General features: G+C 45.1%; 1 protein-coding gene across 1 annotated transcript in view; it reads left to right on the top strand.

Annotated features, from left to right (window-relative positions):
* The first annotated feature begins 10,425 nt into the window (after positions 1–10,425).
* PRRT1B (proline rich transmembrane protein 1B) overlaps positions 10,426–20,351 on the top strand; it is a 43,005-nt gene continuing 33,079 nt past the window's right edge. Inside the window, exon 1 of the mRNA XM_069747570.1 lies at positions 10,426–10,629. Within this exon, the coding sequence (XP_069603671.1) occupies positions 10,617–10,629 (13 nt within the window). The 5' untranslated portion in view covers positions 10,426–10,616. The remainder of the gene's footprint in view (positions 10,630–20,351) is intronic.

The following is a 20,351-nucleotide window of genomic DNA, read 5'->3' on the forward strand; positions in this document are numbered from 1 at the left end:
ATATATACATATATGTGTCTACTGACATATTATATATATATATATATACACACACATATATATATATATATACACATACATATATATATATATATATATATATATATATACACATACATATATATATATACACACATACATATATATATATATATATATATATATATATATATATATACACACATACATATATATACACATACATATACATATATATATATATATACACACATACATATATATACACATACATATACATATATATACACATACATATATATATATATACACATACATATATATATACACATACATATATATATATACACATACATATATATATACACATACATATATATATATACACATACATATATATATACACATACATATATATATACACATACATATATATATACACATACATATATATATACACATACATATATATATACACATACATATATATATACACATACATATATATATATACACATACATATATATATATACACATACATATATATATACACATACATATATATATACACATACATATATATGTACACATACATATATATGTACACATACATATATATGTACACATATATATATATATACACATATATATATATACACATATATATATATATACACATATATATATATATATATACACACACATATATACACCAGAGGCGTAGCTAGAGCTTTTGCCGCCTGGGGCTGCTCCCGTGTTTGGCCCCCCGCTCAATACACACAAAGTTTACCTAAAATAGTTTTCCTGTGTTGTAGAACTTAAACTGGGCCTAATGGTGTCACCCCCACATGCCAAACCTGTGACTTTTAATTAATTAATATCAGAGAGAACAAATGACCGCCATACACAACAGAATCCACTATACCAAGACCAATAATATCACATACAGGAAGAAACACCACCACACCATGACCAGACCACATAGTGACCGAATAATACTATATACAAGGGACAAATACCGCCTCACCATGACCAGATCACATATTACCACCACTTGGTGACCAAATAGCACATACAAGGGACAAATATCACAACACCATTTCCAGACCACATATTACCACCACATAGTGACTGAATACTACAATACTGATCAGTAATAAAGAAAAAAAAAAAACACAATACTATGACCATAAGTGCCAGTATTCACAGGAGATCTGTACTTAGTATGCAGTGTCTGTGTAGAGGTAATACAAAGATCACTGGTGGTATTATACACAGGAGCTCTGTATATAATGTATAGGTAATACAGTGATCACTGGTGACATAGTACACAGGACTGCTGTATATAGTATATAGTGTATAGTGTCAGTGTATAGGTAACACTGACTCACCAGTGACGTCTCTAGATGAAGTCCTTCATTCATCTTTCATCCAGCACAGACCGCCATCATTTCTCCCAGCCAGCACTCGTTTCTGCAGGAAATAACACAGTTATCTCGAGCTCCGCTTGCAGAACACATTACTTAATTTTTAACAACTTCTACATTACACCACATGAAGAAAAAAAGGTGATATAGTGTCACTCTGCACAGTAACAGGACCGCCCCCCCCATTTAAAACAGTATACTCAAAAAATAAATTAAATACATCACTGCAGTAATAACATCCCTTAATTAGCCCCTATGGTAATACTATTCTCCACCCTGGCCCCGTGTGTCTCATTCCTGGCTCCAGCCATATGTTCTCCCACCCTGCAATCATGAGTATCCATTCTACACCATATGATCTCCCCATCCTGCCCCATCAGTCTCCATCGTATCCATCCTGCCCCATGATCCAATCCTGCCCCATGTCTTTCATTCTGCCCCGTGTCTACATTCTGCCCATGCCTCCAGTCCTGCCCCCAGTGTGTCCAGCAATCTGCCCCAGTGTGTCCAGCATATTACCCCCAGGTTGTCCAGCAATCTGCCCCAGTGTGTCCAGCATATTACCCCCAGTGTGTCCAGCAATCTGTCCCAGTGTGTCCAGCATATTACCCCCAGTGTGTCCAGCATATTACCCCCAGGTTGTACAGCAATCTGCCCCAGTGTGTCCAGCATATTACCCCCAGTGTGTCCAGCATATTACCCCCAGGTTGTCCAGCAATCTGCCCCAGTGTGTCCAGCATATTACCCCCAGGTTGTCCAGCAATCTGCCCCAGTGTGTCCAGCATATTACCCCCAGGTTGTCCAGCAATCTGCCCCAGTGTGTCCAGCATATTACCCCCAGTGTGTCCAGCATATTACCCCCAGGTTGTCTAGCAATCTGCCCCAGTGTGTCCAGCATATTACCCCCAGGTTGTCCAGCATATTACCCCCGGTGTGTCCAGCATATTACCCCCGGTGTGTCCAGCAATCTACCCCAGTATGTCCAGCAATCTGCCCCAGTGTGTCCAGCATTGCCCCAGTGTGTCCAGCATTGCCCCCAGTGTGTCCAGCATTGCCCCCAGTGTGTCCAGCATTGCCCCCAGTGTGTCCAGCATTGCCCCCAGTGTGTCCAGAAATCTGCCCCAGGGTCTCCAGCATTGCCCCAGTGTGTCCAGCATATTACCCCCAATGTGTCCAGCAATCTGCCCCAGTATGTCCAGCAATCTGCCCCAGTGTGTCCTGCATTGCCCTCAGTGTGTCCAGCATTGCCCCCAGTGTGTCCAGAAATCTACCCCAGGGTCTCCAGCATTGCCCCAGTGCGTCCAGCATTGCCCCAGTGCGTCCAGCATTGCCCCCAGTGCTCCAGCGATCTGCCCCAGTGTCCAGCATTGCCCCAGTCTGTCCAGAAATCTGCCCCAGTCTGTCCAGAAATCTGCCCCAGTCTGTCCAGAAATCTGCCCCAGGGTCTCCAGCATTGCCCCCAGAGTCAGAAAAAGAAAAAAAAAAAAAAAAAAGTAAAATGCTCACCTCTCCCGTTCCCAGCGCAGGTCCGTTGCACTCAACGTCTCTCCGGCTCTGCAATGCTCAGGACAGAGAGGCTGTGCGCGCAGTGATGACGTCATCGCGCCCTCTGCCCTGAGACGTCGCAGAGTCAGAGAGCGCTGAAGACGCTGCAGCTACCGCGCAGCCGCAGGAACCAGGAGAGGTGAGTATTAGCGCTGGGAAGGGGGGGGCGCCCGAAGATTTAAAGGGCACACATTTTTTTTTTTTTCACTCCTCCTGCAGCGCCGGCCGCGGCCCGGTGACCCGCCCCCCGCAGTGTGCCGCCCGGGGCAGCCCCCCCCCCGCATCCCCTCTTCCTACGCCACTGATATACACATATGCACATATACAGTATATGTGTTTTTTTTTTTTTTTTTAAACATGGATACCTTGAATATCCGTATGTCGGTTTTGCAAGCCTGCGAGAAAAACACACAGTACGGATGCCATACGGATTACATACGGAGGATGCCATGCGCAAAAAACGCTGACACACCCTGCCTACGGAGGAGCTATGGACCACTATTTTGGGGACTTTTCAGCATATTACGGCCGTAAAAAGCGGACCGTATTTTCATACGCTGAGTGTGAAGCCGGACTTATAGTAAGGCCACAATGAGGAATGCCCCCACATCATAGAGTAACATCCTTGAGTCCAGGTAATATATATACACAAGTGTGCACAGAAGCCTCGGCATGGAGTGTAACAGTGGGTCAGATCTAAGGCTACTTTCACACTAGCGTCGTACGACGCACGTCGCAATGTGTCGTTTTGGTGAAAAAACACATCCTGCAAAGTTGGCTGCAGGATGCGTTTTTTCCCCATAGACTAACATTAGCGACGCATTGCCACACATCGCAACCGTCGTGCGACAGTTGCGTCATGTTGTGGCGGACCGTCAGAAAAAAACATTACATGTAACTTTTTGTGCGTCGTGTCCGCCATTTCTGACCGCGCATGCGCGGCCGGAACTCCGCCCCCTCCTTCCTGCAACTCACAATGGGGCAGCAGATGTGTTGTAACAATGCATCCGCTGCCCCCGTTGTGCTGCGTTGTCACAGGATGCATTGGTATGTCGGCCTGACGCTAGTGTGAAAGTAGCCTAATATAGGGGCGTCACACTCCATACCGGGGCTTCTGTACACACTTGTGTATATATTACCTGGACTCGAGGACATGTTACTCTATGATGTGGAGGCATTCCTCATTGTTGCCTTACTATAAGGTGCCTGTTACAGAACCCCCAGCACCAAGAATATGTTATGCAGTATATATTATGTATCATAGGTTCCATGTGAAATGCATCAGTCCACAGGCTGCGCCCCTGGTCAGAGGGGACAAGATATTCTCCTTCTGACCTCCCCCACCTTTGTAATTCCCACAGTAAGCATCAGCAGGCTCCGGCCCCCTGCGGCTATTGTAATGTATGTCTGGCCTGCTTTTTCTATTGGCCCGCCATGTGTATCTGTGTTTATATTCTGTGTGCTGTGAATAAAGTGTGTTCTTTTAGACTGGAAATACGTGGAGTAGCAGTCAGCTTTTATATGCTCTCACGTAATCAAGGAATTCCAGCCAGCGTCCTTCATTCAGAATCCAGCAAAAGCATAGTGGACCTCCTGAAACACGGGGGGTGCTGAAAGAGGTACTACAGCACAGTAGACCCCGTTACAGTGCCTTTTACACCCCCATATTTCAGAGACTCTTTATATATACTGGGGTCACCTACTAATACTAGGTTCTGCACTGTCCGGGTTCCCACAACTCTATTGGCCGCGCTCACCTGCCAGGTTTTTCTGGTCTGTAATTGTTGGAACCTTTTATCATAGGTACATCATTTGTACTTAATAACATTTCTATATGTATCTTTTATGAAATTTTGTCCTGGCACATGGTTTTCTTTTTTTTGGGGCATCATTTATCACAAGTGTCACTTACAGGACATGCTACCCTCTCCCGGGCTTTACAAATATCTCGGATACATGGGAATGACTGCGGCGATGGGAGCCGGCTCTGGTCCCGGCCGTTCTGCCTCTCAGGCTGTGTGCCCACCATCAGAAAGCAGCAGCATTTTCGGCACAGCGTTGTTTCACTGCCTTCTATTGAACGCCAATAGATCTGCATGTGTTCACTGAACCGTGGGGATTTACTGCGTCCAATACATTCTATTCATCGTCTGTTGTGGAGACTAGCCTCTCTATAAGAGACATTGACATGCTGCGGTCTGGAGAGATGCGCCACATGTTAGTGCATGCAGGTTATCCGTAGGCACACACACACGCTGTAACATCTGGCCGCTGTGAGTTTGAATCTGCGTAAATACGCAGTGTCAAAAACTACAGCAAATCCTGATCACAGGCACGTACCCTTAGATGTTGCAGTCAGTTACCACCATGGCAGATAAGAGCTTAGAAATGGGGGAAGTGGGCTCCTCCAGTGAACATCAGGCACACAGCTGCACTGTCATGGCAGCCGCACACCACTGTGCACTGTGTCTAGACAGGAGGGCGGTTGTTTTCTATGCACTAATAACCCCAGAGCGCAGTGTGGGGGGACAGGGGCCACAGGGAGGACATTAATAAAAGGCAGAGGTCCTGGCTGCACCCTGATCCTGGATCATAAATATCTGCATTATCAGTGTGTGCGGAATGGGCCAGAACATTTTTCCCACCTGGTGAACACAAACAAAAAAGGAAAATGGCAGAATCCGTGTTTTAATCACTTTGATTCCCATAAAAAGATCAGAAAGTCGTATAGTTCACAATGGCGATGGTAAAGCTGCGGCTTGGATACAATAATAACAGCAAAGCAAAAACAGTTATGGCCCAAGAAGGCGAAGAGGAAAACAGAGGAAGAGAAACGTGCTGGTATAAAGCTGGAGCCGGCCGGACCAGTTACTAGCACTATGTCGCCATGTCAGTGCCAAGCTAATCCTCAGGGTCTGGGACACTGCACAGAGCGGCACAGCTCAAACTGCAGGAGGAGGCAGCGCACAGAGCGTGGTCCCAGTGATCATTCAGAGTGGGGGGTCCCGACTCCAGCGATCACTCAGGGGGTCCTGGCTACAGTGATCATTCAGAGTGGGGGGTCCTAGCTCCAGCGATCACTCAGGGGGTCCCGGCTCCAGTGATCAGAGTGGGGGGTCCCGGCTCCAGCGATCACTCAGGGGGTCCTGGCTCCAGTGATCAGAGTGGGAGGTCCCGACTCCAGAGATCACTCGGGGGGGTCCTGGCTCCAGTGATCATTCAGAGTGGGGGGTCCCGGCTCCAGTGATCACTCAGGGGGTCCTGGCTCCAGTGATCAGAGTTGGGGGTCCCAGCTCCAGTGATCAGAGTTGGGGGTTCCGGCTCCAGTGATCATTCAGAGTGGGGGGGTCCCAGCTCCAGCGATCATTCGGGGGGTCCTGGCTCCAGTGATCAGAGTGGGGGGTCCCAGCTCCAGCGATCACTCAGGGGGTCCTGGCTCCAGTGATCACTCAGGGGGTCCTGGCTCCAGTGATCAGAGTGGGAGGTCCCGACTCCAGTGATCACTCGGGGGGGGGGGTTCTGGCTCCAGTGATCATTCAGAGTGGGGGGTCCCGGCTACAGCAAGAACTTGTGGTCCGGCAGTTAATTTCTCATGGTATCAGTGGTCCAGTATAAATGCTCCGGCCAGGAATCTATCTATATAATAGTCTAAGGCAGAGGGGTGTCAAACTGCATTCCTCGAGGGCCGCAAACCATGCGTGTTTTCAAGATTTCCTTAGCTTTGCACAAGGTGCTGTAATCATTATGTGTGTAGGTGATTAAATTATCACCTGTGCAGTACAAGGAAATCCTGAAAACATGACCTGTTTGCAGCCCTTGAGGATTGCAGTTTGACACCTCTGGTCTAAGGGGTACTTCCGTCTGTTTGTCTGTAACGGAAATCCCGAGTCGTGACCAGTCAGCGACAGGCACAGTCCGGCCACGAATTCGCCCTTCCCTACTCCCCTCCAGTCAGCACCCCCATAGCGGTTTAGCAGTCCGTTAAACGGACTGCATTACACCACTGTGTAACGCAGTCTGTTAACGCTGCTATTAACCATGTGTGATCAACTTTTTACTATTGATGCTGCCTATGCAGCATCAATAGGAAAAAAATCTAATGTAAAAAAAAAAAAAAATTATATTCTCACCTTCCGGTGCCTTTTCCGCTTCTCGCGACGCTCCGGTCCCAAAAATGCATTGCGGCAATGACCGGAGATGGTCTTGCGAGACCGCTACATCATTATGTGTTATTGCCGCAATGCATTCTTGGGACCAGATCCGGGGGCCGCCGGTAGGTGAATATATCACTATTTTTTTATTTTAATTATTTATTTTTTTTTTTTAACAGGGATATGGGGCCCACATTGCTACATACTGCGTGGGCTGTGCTGCATACTGCGTGGGCTGTGCTGCATACTGCGTGGGCTGTGCTACATAATGCGTGGGCTGTGCTACATAATGCGTGGGCTGTGCTACATACTGCGTGGGCTGTGCTACATACTGCGTGGGCTGTGCTACATACTGCGTGGGCTGTGCTACATACTGCGTGGGCTGTGCTACATACTGCGTGGGCTGTGCTACATACTGCGTGGGCTGTGCTACATACTGCGTGGGCTGTGCTGCATACTGCGTGGGCTGTGCTACATACTGCGTGGGCTGTGCTACATACTGCGTGGGCTGTGCTACATACTGCGTGGGCTGTGCTACATACTGCGTGGGCTGTGCTACATACTGCGTGGGCTGTGCTATAGACTACTATACATATTCTAGAATACCCGATGTGTTAGAATCAGGCCACCATCTAGTATCTCTATAATGACAGATACTGTACATTATAACAAGTACAATTCCCTGTATGCAATGCAGCAGAGCAGTGAGCACAGCTCTGGAGGTCTCTACAGTATAACATGGGCAGTAACTTAGGATAAGTACATCGTTCCCAGACAGGAGGCGTTGAGACACCATATATTGGCACAAATCTTGCACCAATACTAACTAATCGGGATTAACCCTGATCTTCGTTCTCCTTTAAGAGGCTGCTGTGTTCTCACCTCTGTCCTTTGTCCTAAACGCCATAAAGCAATAAATACCTGTGCTGTGCCAGCATCAGGCCTGAGATGAGGATAGCGCCCGGCAGACGGTCACGTCTGAGAACGGGCGGGTACAATGGAAAATACAAACAGGCATTAACAATTCTGGTTTCCAACTATTTTTTCCCCTATAAATCCTCAGCAACTATAAATCTTGGAGTTGTCAGGTTGACAGTTTCGTCTGTCTGTTCCTGGAAAGTTGGGTGGCCATCAATATGGCTGCCACTGGAGCACCTATGCAGTTGTCACACAGGTTTCCCAGAATTAGGAATGGCCAAATTGTCCAGTGACCGCCAGAGGGACGGAAGTGTCACTGAAGCCTGGGAAAGCCTCATGTCCCTGCAGAGGACGACTCAAGGACATGCTGCAGAGGAATAGCCCTTTAAGTCGGAGCCTTGGTCAATGTTCCCAGTCTGGACTTCAGCTACTGCTGCTCAGTTCTGACGCCGCTTATCGGCTCTATGTGACCTCGAGAAGGCAATTAGGGCCGACTGCAGCCTGTACTGCGGATGTGGGAACTTCCATTATTCCCATCTACTGAGTGAGGTCAGCACTGGGATTAACTGGCCGAGGATCGGCTGGAGACTGGCCGCCATTAAAGGAAGACAAGAAATCAGTGGCCAAGGAGCTCGAGCCAAATCCAAACACAAAGCTTGGAAGATCCGAACAATGAGCTCTTGATCTGTTCACTTCCTGGGAACGTTGGACCACAACCACCATAACCACATGTCCCACAAGGGTTGGCACAGAGCCGGATGTAAGCAGAAGAGAATGCGCCCACGTCACCCAGCTTTCCCTCGACCCCATGTGCTGTCACGGCCCTTCTACAAGATCTACTTGTTGTCAATGAATAGTTTTTAGGCACGGAGGTTGAAAACCTGAACAGACCCCTATTACTTCTCACAGATGAGGGTCTGTTACAATGTATCAGCCTAGGCGAGATAAACAAGCAAAGAAAATCATCTGACAGCAGGTCCGTCCCAGGATGCACATTCCAAGTCCAATGACCCAATCGGACATCATATATTTGATAAAGACTAGTGATGAGCGAATATACTTGGTACTCAAGATTTCTCGAGCATGCTCAGGGGTCCTCAAAGTATTTGTTAGTGCTCGGAGATTTAGTTTTCATCACCTCAGCTGAATGATTTACATCTGTTAGCCAGCATAAGTACATGTGGGGGTTGCCTGGTTGCTAGGGAATCCCCACATGTACTTATGCTGGCTAACAGATGTAAATCATTCAGCTGCGGCGAAAAAAAACCTAAATCTCCGAGCACTAAAAAATACTGGGAGGACACCCGAGCGTGCTCGAGTAACGAGTACATTTGCTCATCACTAATGAAGACCAATTGTGGTCGAAACGTCGTATTATGGGGGAATAAAGGCTTTTTTCTCTTTCATCACCTGGTCTGGATGCGGTTCCTTTCTATTGTTTGTAGACGAGATAAACATTCTGGACTAGAGATGCCAGACCTTCAGGCACCAGCACAAATTCCACTTCTGTCCTGTTACCTTCTCTAATCCATTGTAGCAAACTGGAGATCTGAAGTTCACAGAGGATGCAACTGTAACAAACCATCAGCTCTCACGTCAGCACAGGGTGTCAACACAAGAAAATACTCTCGTTCACTTACAGCAAAAGCAGGAATGTTCAAAATAGTGATGAAGTGAGCCAAGGATTTATGCCGAGTGTATATTCTCTGCGTAAGAATCAGATCGATTATGTCAATGCTCTTCGGATCAAAGTCTGACCAGGGTCAGCTCTGTATGATCCGATTGTCTCGGATGAGGAAATTGTGGCACAGGTGTGTCTCCATTGTCTGGCCGCGGATGTATGACTGCACTCTGATGACATCCGAGTGCAGTCCAATGTTTTACACACACCCATAGACTTGTATAGGTGTGCATGATCCAATTCTTGGATGCACTCAACATGCTGCAATATTCTTCCCATGCCAAAACAGCATGAGAAAATAATGGCAGATCTGCCCTGCCCTACAGTATAACATTGGGCCAAGTGCTGTCTGATAATACATTGCATGGCACTCGGCCGTATTGTATGCCCGTGTGACCGAGGCCTTATAGTGAGAAGTTGAGTGGGCTGTTGGCATTGCTGTATCCCCCAGAACCCCCACCAGGTGAGCGCCATCTCCGCTCATCACAGCTTTGATGCTGGTTAGCGATTAATGTGACCACTGCAAACACGGGGCGAGTGGTGACATAACCCCGTACCACGCTCCTGTCCCTTTGCACCATCATGGCATTGAGTAAGATGGTACTGCCAGCCTTCCCTGTGAAGTCAGCACCAGGAGCTGAGCTATTTGCACAGCCTTCCGCAAACAGGTTTGTCAATTATTAATAAGGAGGAGAGAGCAGGAAACTGAGACCTGAGGGAGAGAAGAGCGAGAAGGAGGGTGAGGAGCAGACAGGACGGATACTGCAAGGTGCGAGGAGACAGCGCGGGGCAGCAGGGTGGGCACCATGAGCCGGACTCGAGACCCCCAGGAGCAGGATTAATGACAAGAGGAGGAGAACACTCAGCAGAAGTCGCTCCAAGTCCTGGGCAAAGTGAGCAGAGACGTGGGGACCATGGCTACTACAGGTACAGCATGGGGCGCATCAGCTGGGCGGGGAGAGTGCAAGCTCTTAGGCCAAAACTGACCAGTCCTATCATCAGTTATTCATATTGTATATCTGACAAACCTGGAGTTGTCAGCAAGGAAAGAATAGATGTAATGGAGCAAAATGACTCAACGTCATCACTGGAAGCAGCGTTCTGATCCCAGCTCTGCAGCATGCTGAACTACAGCTCCCAGCATTCCCAAATGGGCAATAGCTTCTGCTGCTACACCCCAACATACAGGTAAGTTCACCCCAAAAGCTGCAGATATGGGTGGTTTATGGGCCCAGAGATTACAGATCTTACCGACAACTAGAGATTTACTGACGTCTGACAATTATAAGCTCAGAAGTAACATCACTTCACATAAGTGACACATAGTAGTTGTCATGGGGGCAGGGACTATTCTACAATTCCTTTTCTTTATCTCATTACAAAGCAGTACAGTCACCTCTCCCCAGTAATGGCTGATAACAGGGAGTAATAGATTGTACTCACCTGTCCTACAGTCACCTCTCCCCAGTAATGGCTGATAACAGGGAGTAATAGATTGTACTCACCTGTCCTACAGTCTCCTCTCCCCAGTAATGGCTGATAACAGGGAGTAATAGATTGTACTCACCTGTCCTACAGTCTCCTCTCCCCAGTAATGGCTGATAACAGGGAGTAATAGATTGTAGGTCTTTTATTAAATAAAAATACTTCACGTGACACCAACTATGATACATTACAAAATGAAACACAACAGAACAAAACATAAGAACAAAGCTCCAATCAGACGGCAACAAACACCACAAATCACAAAGAAAGAAACCAGAAAAGGAAACAAAATGGAGAAAATTCATGACCTACAAATCATGGACAGGAAAGAAAAAATTCAAATAAAAAACAAAAGTCTAACTACATGAATACCCCCGTAAAATAATAATACAAAGTCATGCAAGATCCCCGACCCAGCTTCATTCATACTACTATATACAACCCCGAACTACATTCACACCATCCTATATACAATATTATATACAATATATACACTATAAACACATTACACTAAACCGATTCATACAACACCGCAAACACAACAAAACCCCACTGGTCCCACTGCCTTACCTTACAGCCACCCCCTTACACCACCACATTCATCCTACAACAAACCTAAATACAATACAGTGTACAAAATTAGCTTTTTTTTTTGTTTATTTTTGTAATTATTTTTTTTTTTTTTTTCAGTAATAGATTGTACTCACCTGTTCTACTGTCACCTCTCCCCAGTAATGGCTGATAACAGGGAGTAATAGATTGTAGTCACCTGTCCTACAGTCTCCTCCCCCAGTTATGGCTGATAACAGGGAGTAATAGATTGTACTCACCTGTCCTACAGTCTCCTCCCCCAGTTATGGCTGATAACAGGGAGTAATAGATTGTACTCACCTGTCCTACAGTCTCCTCTCCCCAGTAATGGCTGATAACAGGGAGTAATAGATTGTACTCACCTATCCCACAGTCACCTCTCCCCAGTAATGGCTGATAACAGGGAGTAATAGATTGTACTCACCTGTCCTACAGTCACCTCTCCCCAGTAATGGCTGATAACAGGGAGTAATAGATTGTACTCACCTGTCCTACAGTCATTACTACACAGCTACGTTTCATGGGTGTTATAAAGTCATGATTTCACATGTTGTCTTTTGTTTCCTGAGCCTATAAAATATAATTCTTCTATTTCACCTACGTGGCCACTGAACAAGGTGAAAGGTTTACACTTCTAAGTAGCTGCAATAAACTCTCTTTCTCATTCTTCCAAGTTTCATCACTCGACAATCACCTATAGAAAGCAATCACTGATAGAAAGCAATAAGGAAAATAATATGTACATGGGCAGTATCGTAGCTACATTCTTGTACATAGCGAGCAGTATTATAGTAGTTATATTCTTGTACATAGGAGGCAGTATTATAGTAGTTATATTCTTGTACATAGGGGGCAGTATTATAGTAGTTATATTCTTGTACATAGGGGGCAGTATTATAGTAGTTATATTCTTGTGCATAGGGGGCAGTATTATAGTAGTTATATTCTTGTACATAGGGAGCAGTATTATAGTAGTTATATTCTTGTCCATAGAGGGCAGTATTATCTACTATATAATTGTCTAAGGGTCACTTCCGTCATTCTGTCTGTCCCAAATATTCATTGGTCGCGGCCTCTGTCTGTCATGGAATCCAAGTCATCACAGCTTTTGCGCCCATACCAACCCTGGGACCAGAAGCTGCCGCATGCACCGCACACAGGGCCAGGACTTCAACGGAGGGTGAGTATATGTTTATTTTTTATTTTAAGTCTGTATACTCCGTCGCTGTGCAATATACTACGCGGGCTGGGCAATATACTACGCGGGCTGGGCAATATACTATGCGGGCTGGGCAATATACTATGCGGGCTGGGCAATACACTACGCGGACATGCATATTCTAGAATACCCAATGCGTTAGAATCGGGCAACCATCTAGTAGTAGTTATATTCTTGTACATGGGGCAGTATTATAGTAGTTATATTCTTGGACATGGGGGCAGTATTATAGTAGTTATATTCTTGTACATGGGTGCAGGATTAGTTATATTCTTGTACATAGGGGCAGTTATATAGTAGTTATATTCTTGTACATAGGGGGCAGTATTATAGTAGTTATATTCTTGTACATAGGGGCAGTTATATAGTAGTTATATTCTTGTACATAGGGGGCAGTATTATAGTAGTTATATTCTTGTACATAGGGGGCAGTATAATAGTAGTTATATTCTTGTACATAGGGGCAGAGTCGTATTTGCCACTAGGCACTGGAGGGCATCGGGCTGTAGGGGGTGGCACCAGGATGGGGAAGAACTTTTGTTTTCTTTTTCAACCTCCCCTCAGTTAGACAATACAGAAAATCTGTTGTCTTTTCGGAAGGGCGAGGGTTGGGACCAGGAGCGTCCCTCCATGTTCATTCAGGAAGTAGTGGCGCCGCAACTTCCGGGGTCAGAGAGGTCCCTGCATCTGAGGCAGGGCCGGGGTTAGCGGCAGGCAGACCAGAGGCCCCCAGCCAGTCGCCTGCCTCCAGCGCAGACTCCCCGCCCCCCCCCCGCCAGCGCCGACGCATTCAACTATTCAATGCAATGATGGAGAGAGCGTCAGCTGACGCTCCCTCTCCCATCATTCTTCTCTGCTTCTGACATTGCGGGTGCGTGATGACGTCACATCATCGCGTACCTGCTGTGTGGCCGGGCAGACTACAGCCACTGAGGCCGAAGCGAGAGCAGCGCAGGGGGTGGCTGTATTACATTCTACGGGGGGTGCTGTATTACATTCTATTGGGGGACTGTATTATATTCTCTGGGAGCTACATTATATTCTATGGGGGGCTGTATTATATTCTCTGGGGGGCTACATTATATTCTCTGGGGGGCTACATTATATACTATGGGGAGCTGTATTATATTCTATGAGGGAGGATTGCATCACACTCTTTGATAGGACGACATTATATTCTATGGGGAGGTGGGCTGTATTATATTTTATGGGGGGCTACATTATATTCTATGTATTAAATTTATTCTATGTATTACATTTATTATATTCTATGAGGGGTGATTGCATCATACTGCATAAAGGGGCTACATTATATTCTATAGGAGGCTGCATTATACTACATGAGGGGGTTACCATATAGTCTATGGAGGGGCTGCATTATACTATATGAGGGGGCTGCATTATATTCTATGGGGGGTTACATTATATTGTATGGCGGGGATGCATTATAGTTAGTAACATAGTTAGTAGTAAGGCCGAAAAAAGACATTTGTCCATCCAGTTCAGCCTATATTCCATTATAATAAATACCCAGATCTACGTCCTTCTACAGAACCTAATAATTGTATGATACAATATTGTTCTGCTCCAGGAAGACATCCAGGCCTCTCTTGAACCCCTCGACTGAGTTCGCCATCACCACCTCCTCAGGCAAGCAATTCCAGATTCTCACTGCCCTAACAGTAAAGAATCCTCTTCTATGTTGGTGGAAAAACCTTCTCTCCTCCAGACGCAAAGAATGCCCCCTTGTGCCCGTCACCTTCCTTGGTATAAACAGATCCTCAGCGAGATATCTGTATTGTCCCCTTATATACTTATACATGGTTATTAGATCGCCCCTCAGTCGTCTTTTTTCTAGACTAAATAATCCTAATTTCGCTAATCTATCTGGGTATTGTAGTTCTCCCATCCCCTTTATTAATTTTGTTGCCCTCCTTTGTACTCTCTCTAGTTCCATTATATCCTTCCTGAGCACCGGTGCCCAAAACTGGACACAGTACTCCATGTGCGGTCTAACTAGGGATTTGTACAGAGGCAGTATAATGCTCTCATCATGTGTATCCAGACCTCTTTTAATGCACCCCATGATCCTGTTTGCCTTGGCAGCTGCTGCCTGGCACTGGCTGCTCCAGGTAAGTTTATCATTAACTAGGATCCCCAAGTCCTTCTCCCTGTCAGATTTACCCAGTGGTTTCCCATTCAGTGTGTAATGGTGATATTGATTCCCTCTTCCCATGTGTATAACCTTACATTTATCATTGTTAAACCTCATCTGCCACCTTTCAGCCCAAGTTTCCAACGTATCCAGATCCATCTGTAGCAGAATACTATCTTCTCTTGTATTAACTGCTTTACATAGTTTTGTATCATCTGCAAATATCGATATTTTACTGTGTAAACCTTCTACCAGATCATTAATGAATATGTTGAAGAGAACAGGTCCCAATACTGACCCCTGCGGTACCCCACTGGTCACAGCGACCCAGTTAGAGACTATACCATTTATAACCACCCTCTGCTTTCTATCACTAAGCCAGTTACTAACCCATTTACACACATTTTCCCCCAGACCAAGCATTCTCATTTTGTGTACCAACCTCTTGTGCGGCACGGTATCAAACGCTTTGGAAAAATCGAGATATACCACGTCCAATGACTCACCGTGGTCCAGCCTATAGCTTACCTCTTCATAAAAACTGATTAGATTGGTTTGACAGGAGCGATTTCTCATAAACCCATGCTGATATGGAGTTAAACAGTTATTCTCATTGAGATAATCCAGAATAACATCCCTCAGAAACCCTTCAAATATTTTACCAACAATAGAGGTTAGACTTACTGGCCTATAATTTCCAGGTTCACTTTTAGAGCCCTTTTTGAATATTGGCACCACATTTGCTATGCGCCAGTCCTGCGGAACAGACCCTGTCGCTATAGAGTCACTAAAAATAAGAAATAATGGTTTATCTATTACATTACTTAGTTCTCTTAGTACTCGTGGGTGTATGCCATCCGGACCCGGAGATTTATCTATTTTAATCTTATTTAGCGGGTTTCGCACCTCTTCTTGGGTTAGATTGGTGACCCTTAATATAGGGATTTCATTGTTTCTTGGGATTTCACCTAGCATTTCATTTTCCACCGTGAATACCGTGGAGAAGAAGGTGTTTAATATGTTAGCTTTTTCCTCGTCATCTACAACCATTCTTTCCTCACTATTTTTTAAGGGGCCTACATTTTCAGTTTTTATTCTTTTACTATTGATATAGTTGAAGAACAGTTTGGGATTAGTTTTACTCTCCTTAGCAATGTGCTTCTCTGTTTCCTTTTTGGCAGCTTTAATTAGTTTTTTAGATAAAGTATTTTTCTCCCTATAGTTTTTTAGAGCTTCAATGGTGCCATCCTGCTTTAGTAGTGCAAATGCTTTCTTTTTACTGTTAATTGCCTGTCTTACTTCTTTGTTTAGCCACATTGGGTTTTTCCTATTTCTAGTCCTTTTATTCCCACAAGGTATAAACCGCTTACACTGCCTATTTAGGATGTTCTTAAACATTTCCCATTTATTATCTGTATTCTCATTTCTGAGGATATTGTCCCAGTCTACCAGATTATACTCGGGGCTACATTATATTCTGTGGGGTGGCTGCATTATACTATACGTGGGCTGCTTTATACTGCATCGAGGACTATGGGGAATACATTATACTATATAAAGAACTATGGGGTGCATTATACTATGGGAAGTGAATTGTACTACATGGATGACTGGCGGTGCATTATACTATATGGAGCACTTTGATGAGTGTTATACTATATGGAGGACTGAGGAGTATTATTCTATATGAAGGACTGAGAAGTATTATACTATATGGAGGACTGAGGAGTGTATTCTATATGGAGGACTGAGGAGTGTATTCTATATGGAGGACTGAGGAGTGTATTATACTACATGGACTACATGGAGGACTGAGGCGTGTATTATACTATATGGAGGACTGAAGATTGTATTATTCTATATGGAGGACTGAGGAGTGTATTCTACTACATGGAGGACTGAGGAGTGTATTCTATATGGAGGACTGAGGAGTGTATTATTGTATAGTGAGGACTGAGGAGTGTATTATTCTATAGTGAGGACTGAGGAGTGTATTATTCTATAGTGAGGACTGAGGAGTGTATTATACTATATGGAGGACTGTATTATGCTATATGGAGGACTGGAGTGTATTATTCTACATGGAGGACTGTGGAGTGTATTATTCTATATGGAGGAGTGTATTATACTATATGGAGGACTGTGGAGTGTATTATGCTATATGGAGGACTGAGGAGTGTATTATGCTATATGGAGGACTGAGGAGTGTATTATGCTATATGGAGGACTGAGGAGTGTATTATGCTATATGGAGGACTGAGGAGTGTATTATGCTATATGGAGGACTGAGGAGTGTATTATGCTATATGGAGGACTGAGGAGTGTATTATGCTATATGGAGGACTGAGGAGTGTATTATGCTATATGGAGGACTGAGGAGTGTATTATGCTATATGGAGGACTGAGGAGTGTATTATGCTATATGGAGGACTGAGGAGTGTATTATGCTATATGGAGGACTGAGGAGTGTATTATGCTATATGGAGGACTGAGGAGTGTATTATGCTATATGGAGGACTGAGGAGTGTATTATGCTATATGGCGGACTGAGGAGTGTATTATGCTATATGGCGGACTGAGGAGTGTATTATGCTATATGGAGGACTGAGGAGTGCATTATACTATATGGAGGACTGAGGAGTGTATTATTCTATATGGAGGACTGAGGAGTGTATTATTCTATATGGAGGACTGAGGAGTGTATTATGCTATATGGAGGACTGAGGAGTGTCATACTATATGGAGGACTGAGGAGTGTATTTTAATATATGGAGGACTATAGGGAGTGTATTATACTCTCTGCAGTGACTGTTCAGGCAGAGGGCGCGCACTAACCACGTCATCGCTCCCTCTGCCCTAAACATGACAGCCAGAGGACGTGGAAGACAGAGCCCGGCGGTGGAACGGGAACAGGTGAATATCCACAAAGAAATAAAATAAGAGGCAACAGCCTCAGCCAGCTCACCCACCACCACAGGTGCGTGGAACTCCGTCTTGACTAGATGTGCAATGTTGAGAAAAGGAAAAAAAGCTGTGACAAAGATCTGTATAGATCGAAACGCATTGCTTAGTTTTCATTTACAAGGATTTTTCACCTATACTACCAAGTTTAATGGAACAATAAAGCCTGTATATTTTAAGGAACTGGAACAACCTCTTTTTTTCCTTTTCTCAACAGGTGAATATCGCATGGCTCACCCTCCCCCATCATACTCACCCCCTCCTGGCGTGGTCTCTCTGTATGTCCCTGCTTCTCCGATGGTCTCCGATGCGCGCCGGCAGCTTGTGCCTGTGTTCAGCGGTCACTGGTACCGCTCATTAAAGTAATGAATATGTGCTCCACCCCTATGGGAGTGGAGTCACGTCCATATTCATTACTTTAATGAGCGGTACCACGTGACCGCTAAACACAGGAAGAGCTGCGGGTGCCGGAGACCATCGAAGAAGCAGGGAAGTGCAGAGACCGCACCAGGAGCAGGTGAGTATGATGTGACAGCCGCCACTCCTGCCGCGCTCCCTACCTCGCCGACCCTCTGGGACAATGGCCCGAGTATAAGCCGAGAGGGGCACTTTTACATTAAGGTCCCTTTCACACATCAGATTTTTGCTATCAGTCGCAATCCTTCGAATTTGGAAAAAAAAAATGAATCTGGCGACTGATGCCGCCGGTAGGGTTGAGCGAAATGGATCGTTCATTTTCAAAAGTGTGGGGTCAGCCATGCGGTACGCAACTTTCGCGCCAAAGTCGCGTTTCGTATGACGCGCTTGGCGCCATTTTTTCAGCCAATGAAGGAGCGTGGGCAGAGTGATGACATAGGTCTTAGGGGCGTGGACGCCTATCGTCATCTTGTCGATTGTGTGCAGTAGCAATTTGCAATGTGTAACACCAGCTTTTCGAGAGAGAGAGAGAGAGAGAGAGAGAGAGAGAGAGAGAGAGAGAGAGAGAGAGAGAGAGAGGGATATTCAGTTTTTTTTAACTGAGCATGCTCTGATTTATTTAGCCAGATCCGCTAGTCAGGTCGTTGAAAAAACAAATCCATCGAATCAGTTTTTCACAATCTGCGACGGATCCATTGAGCCAACGGATTGTGACTGATAGCAAAAAAACTGATGTGTGAAAGGGGCCTAAAAAATGGGCAGAAAATGTCGGCTTATACTCTAGCACATATGGTATTTTTCTTCACTTGTAGGTCAGACTGGGGGCTTATCTACAGCATTATAGAATGCAGTAAATAACCCCTATCTTATAGCAGCCAAAACAGCTGACAGGTTCCCTTTAAGAACCATGTAAGCTAAATATTGGGGCTGAAACAAAGATACCTTATATGAAGCATAACAGAGGTCTGCAAGGGTAAAATTGTTTGAAAAGAGGTCATTTTTATATACTTTTTATTGCTGAACTCAGTAAAAATATCCATAAAATTCAATCATATACAGTTTTTATTCTCATACACTGACTCCATAGGCTTTTTCTTCCATCATACTTTGACCCCATTGCAAGACTTTTGGTAAATGATTTTGGTGTTATTAGATTGGTTAGAAACTTTTTTCCATGAGAAAAGTATGGAAAATATTTTCTCTGCTTCTGTACAAAGCCGGTACTTTAGTGTATTACTGTGTTGATGGAAAAATGTAACATTGAGTATAATGTGAGCGAGTGGAGACTTTATTGATTCATCCCCCAAAAAAAGTTTGAAAGCTGTGTTACTGCACAATGGCACAAAGTATGCTTCAGTGCCTGTAGGGCATTCTGTGTACTTCAAGTCTCAGGTGTAAAGGTACCGCCACATTAAGCGACGCTGCAGCGATATAGACAACGAGCCAATCGCTGCAGCGTCGCTGTTTAGGTCGCTAGGAGACGTCAAACACCGGCAACAGCAGAACGATGCAGGAGCGATCCAGTGACGTACTTATCGTTCTCGCTGGTTGTTCGCTCCATGAAAAACCATTGCTGGCATCGTTGCTTTTGCTGTCAAACATGACGAATCACGCCGACCTGACGACCAAATAAAGTTCTGGACTTCTAGCTACGACCAGCGATGGCACAGCGGGATCCTGATCGCTGCTGCATGTCAAACACAACAAGATCGCTATCCAGGACGCTGCAACGTCACGGATCGTTGTTGTTCTCGTTGCAAAGTTGTTCAGTGTGAAGGTACCTTAACGTGTCTCCTAGTGGACAGTGACATACCGGCTCTG

This window comes from Ranitomeya imitator, chromosome 2 (assembly GCF_032444005.1).
Source record: "Ranitomeya imitator isolate aRanImi1 chromosome 2, aRanImi1.pri, whole genome shotgun sequence".
Taxonomy (NCBI): Eukaryota; Metazoa; Chordata; class Amphibia; order Anura; family Dendrobatidae; genus Ranitomeya; species Ranitomeya imitator.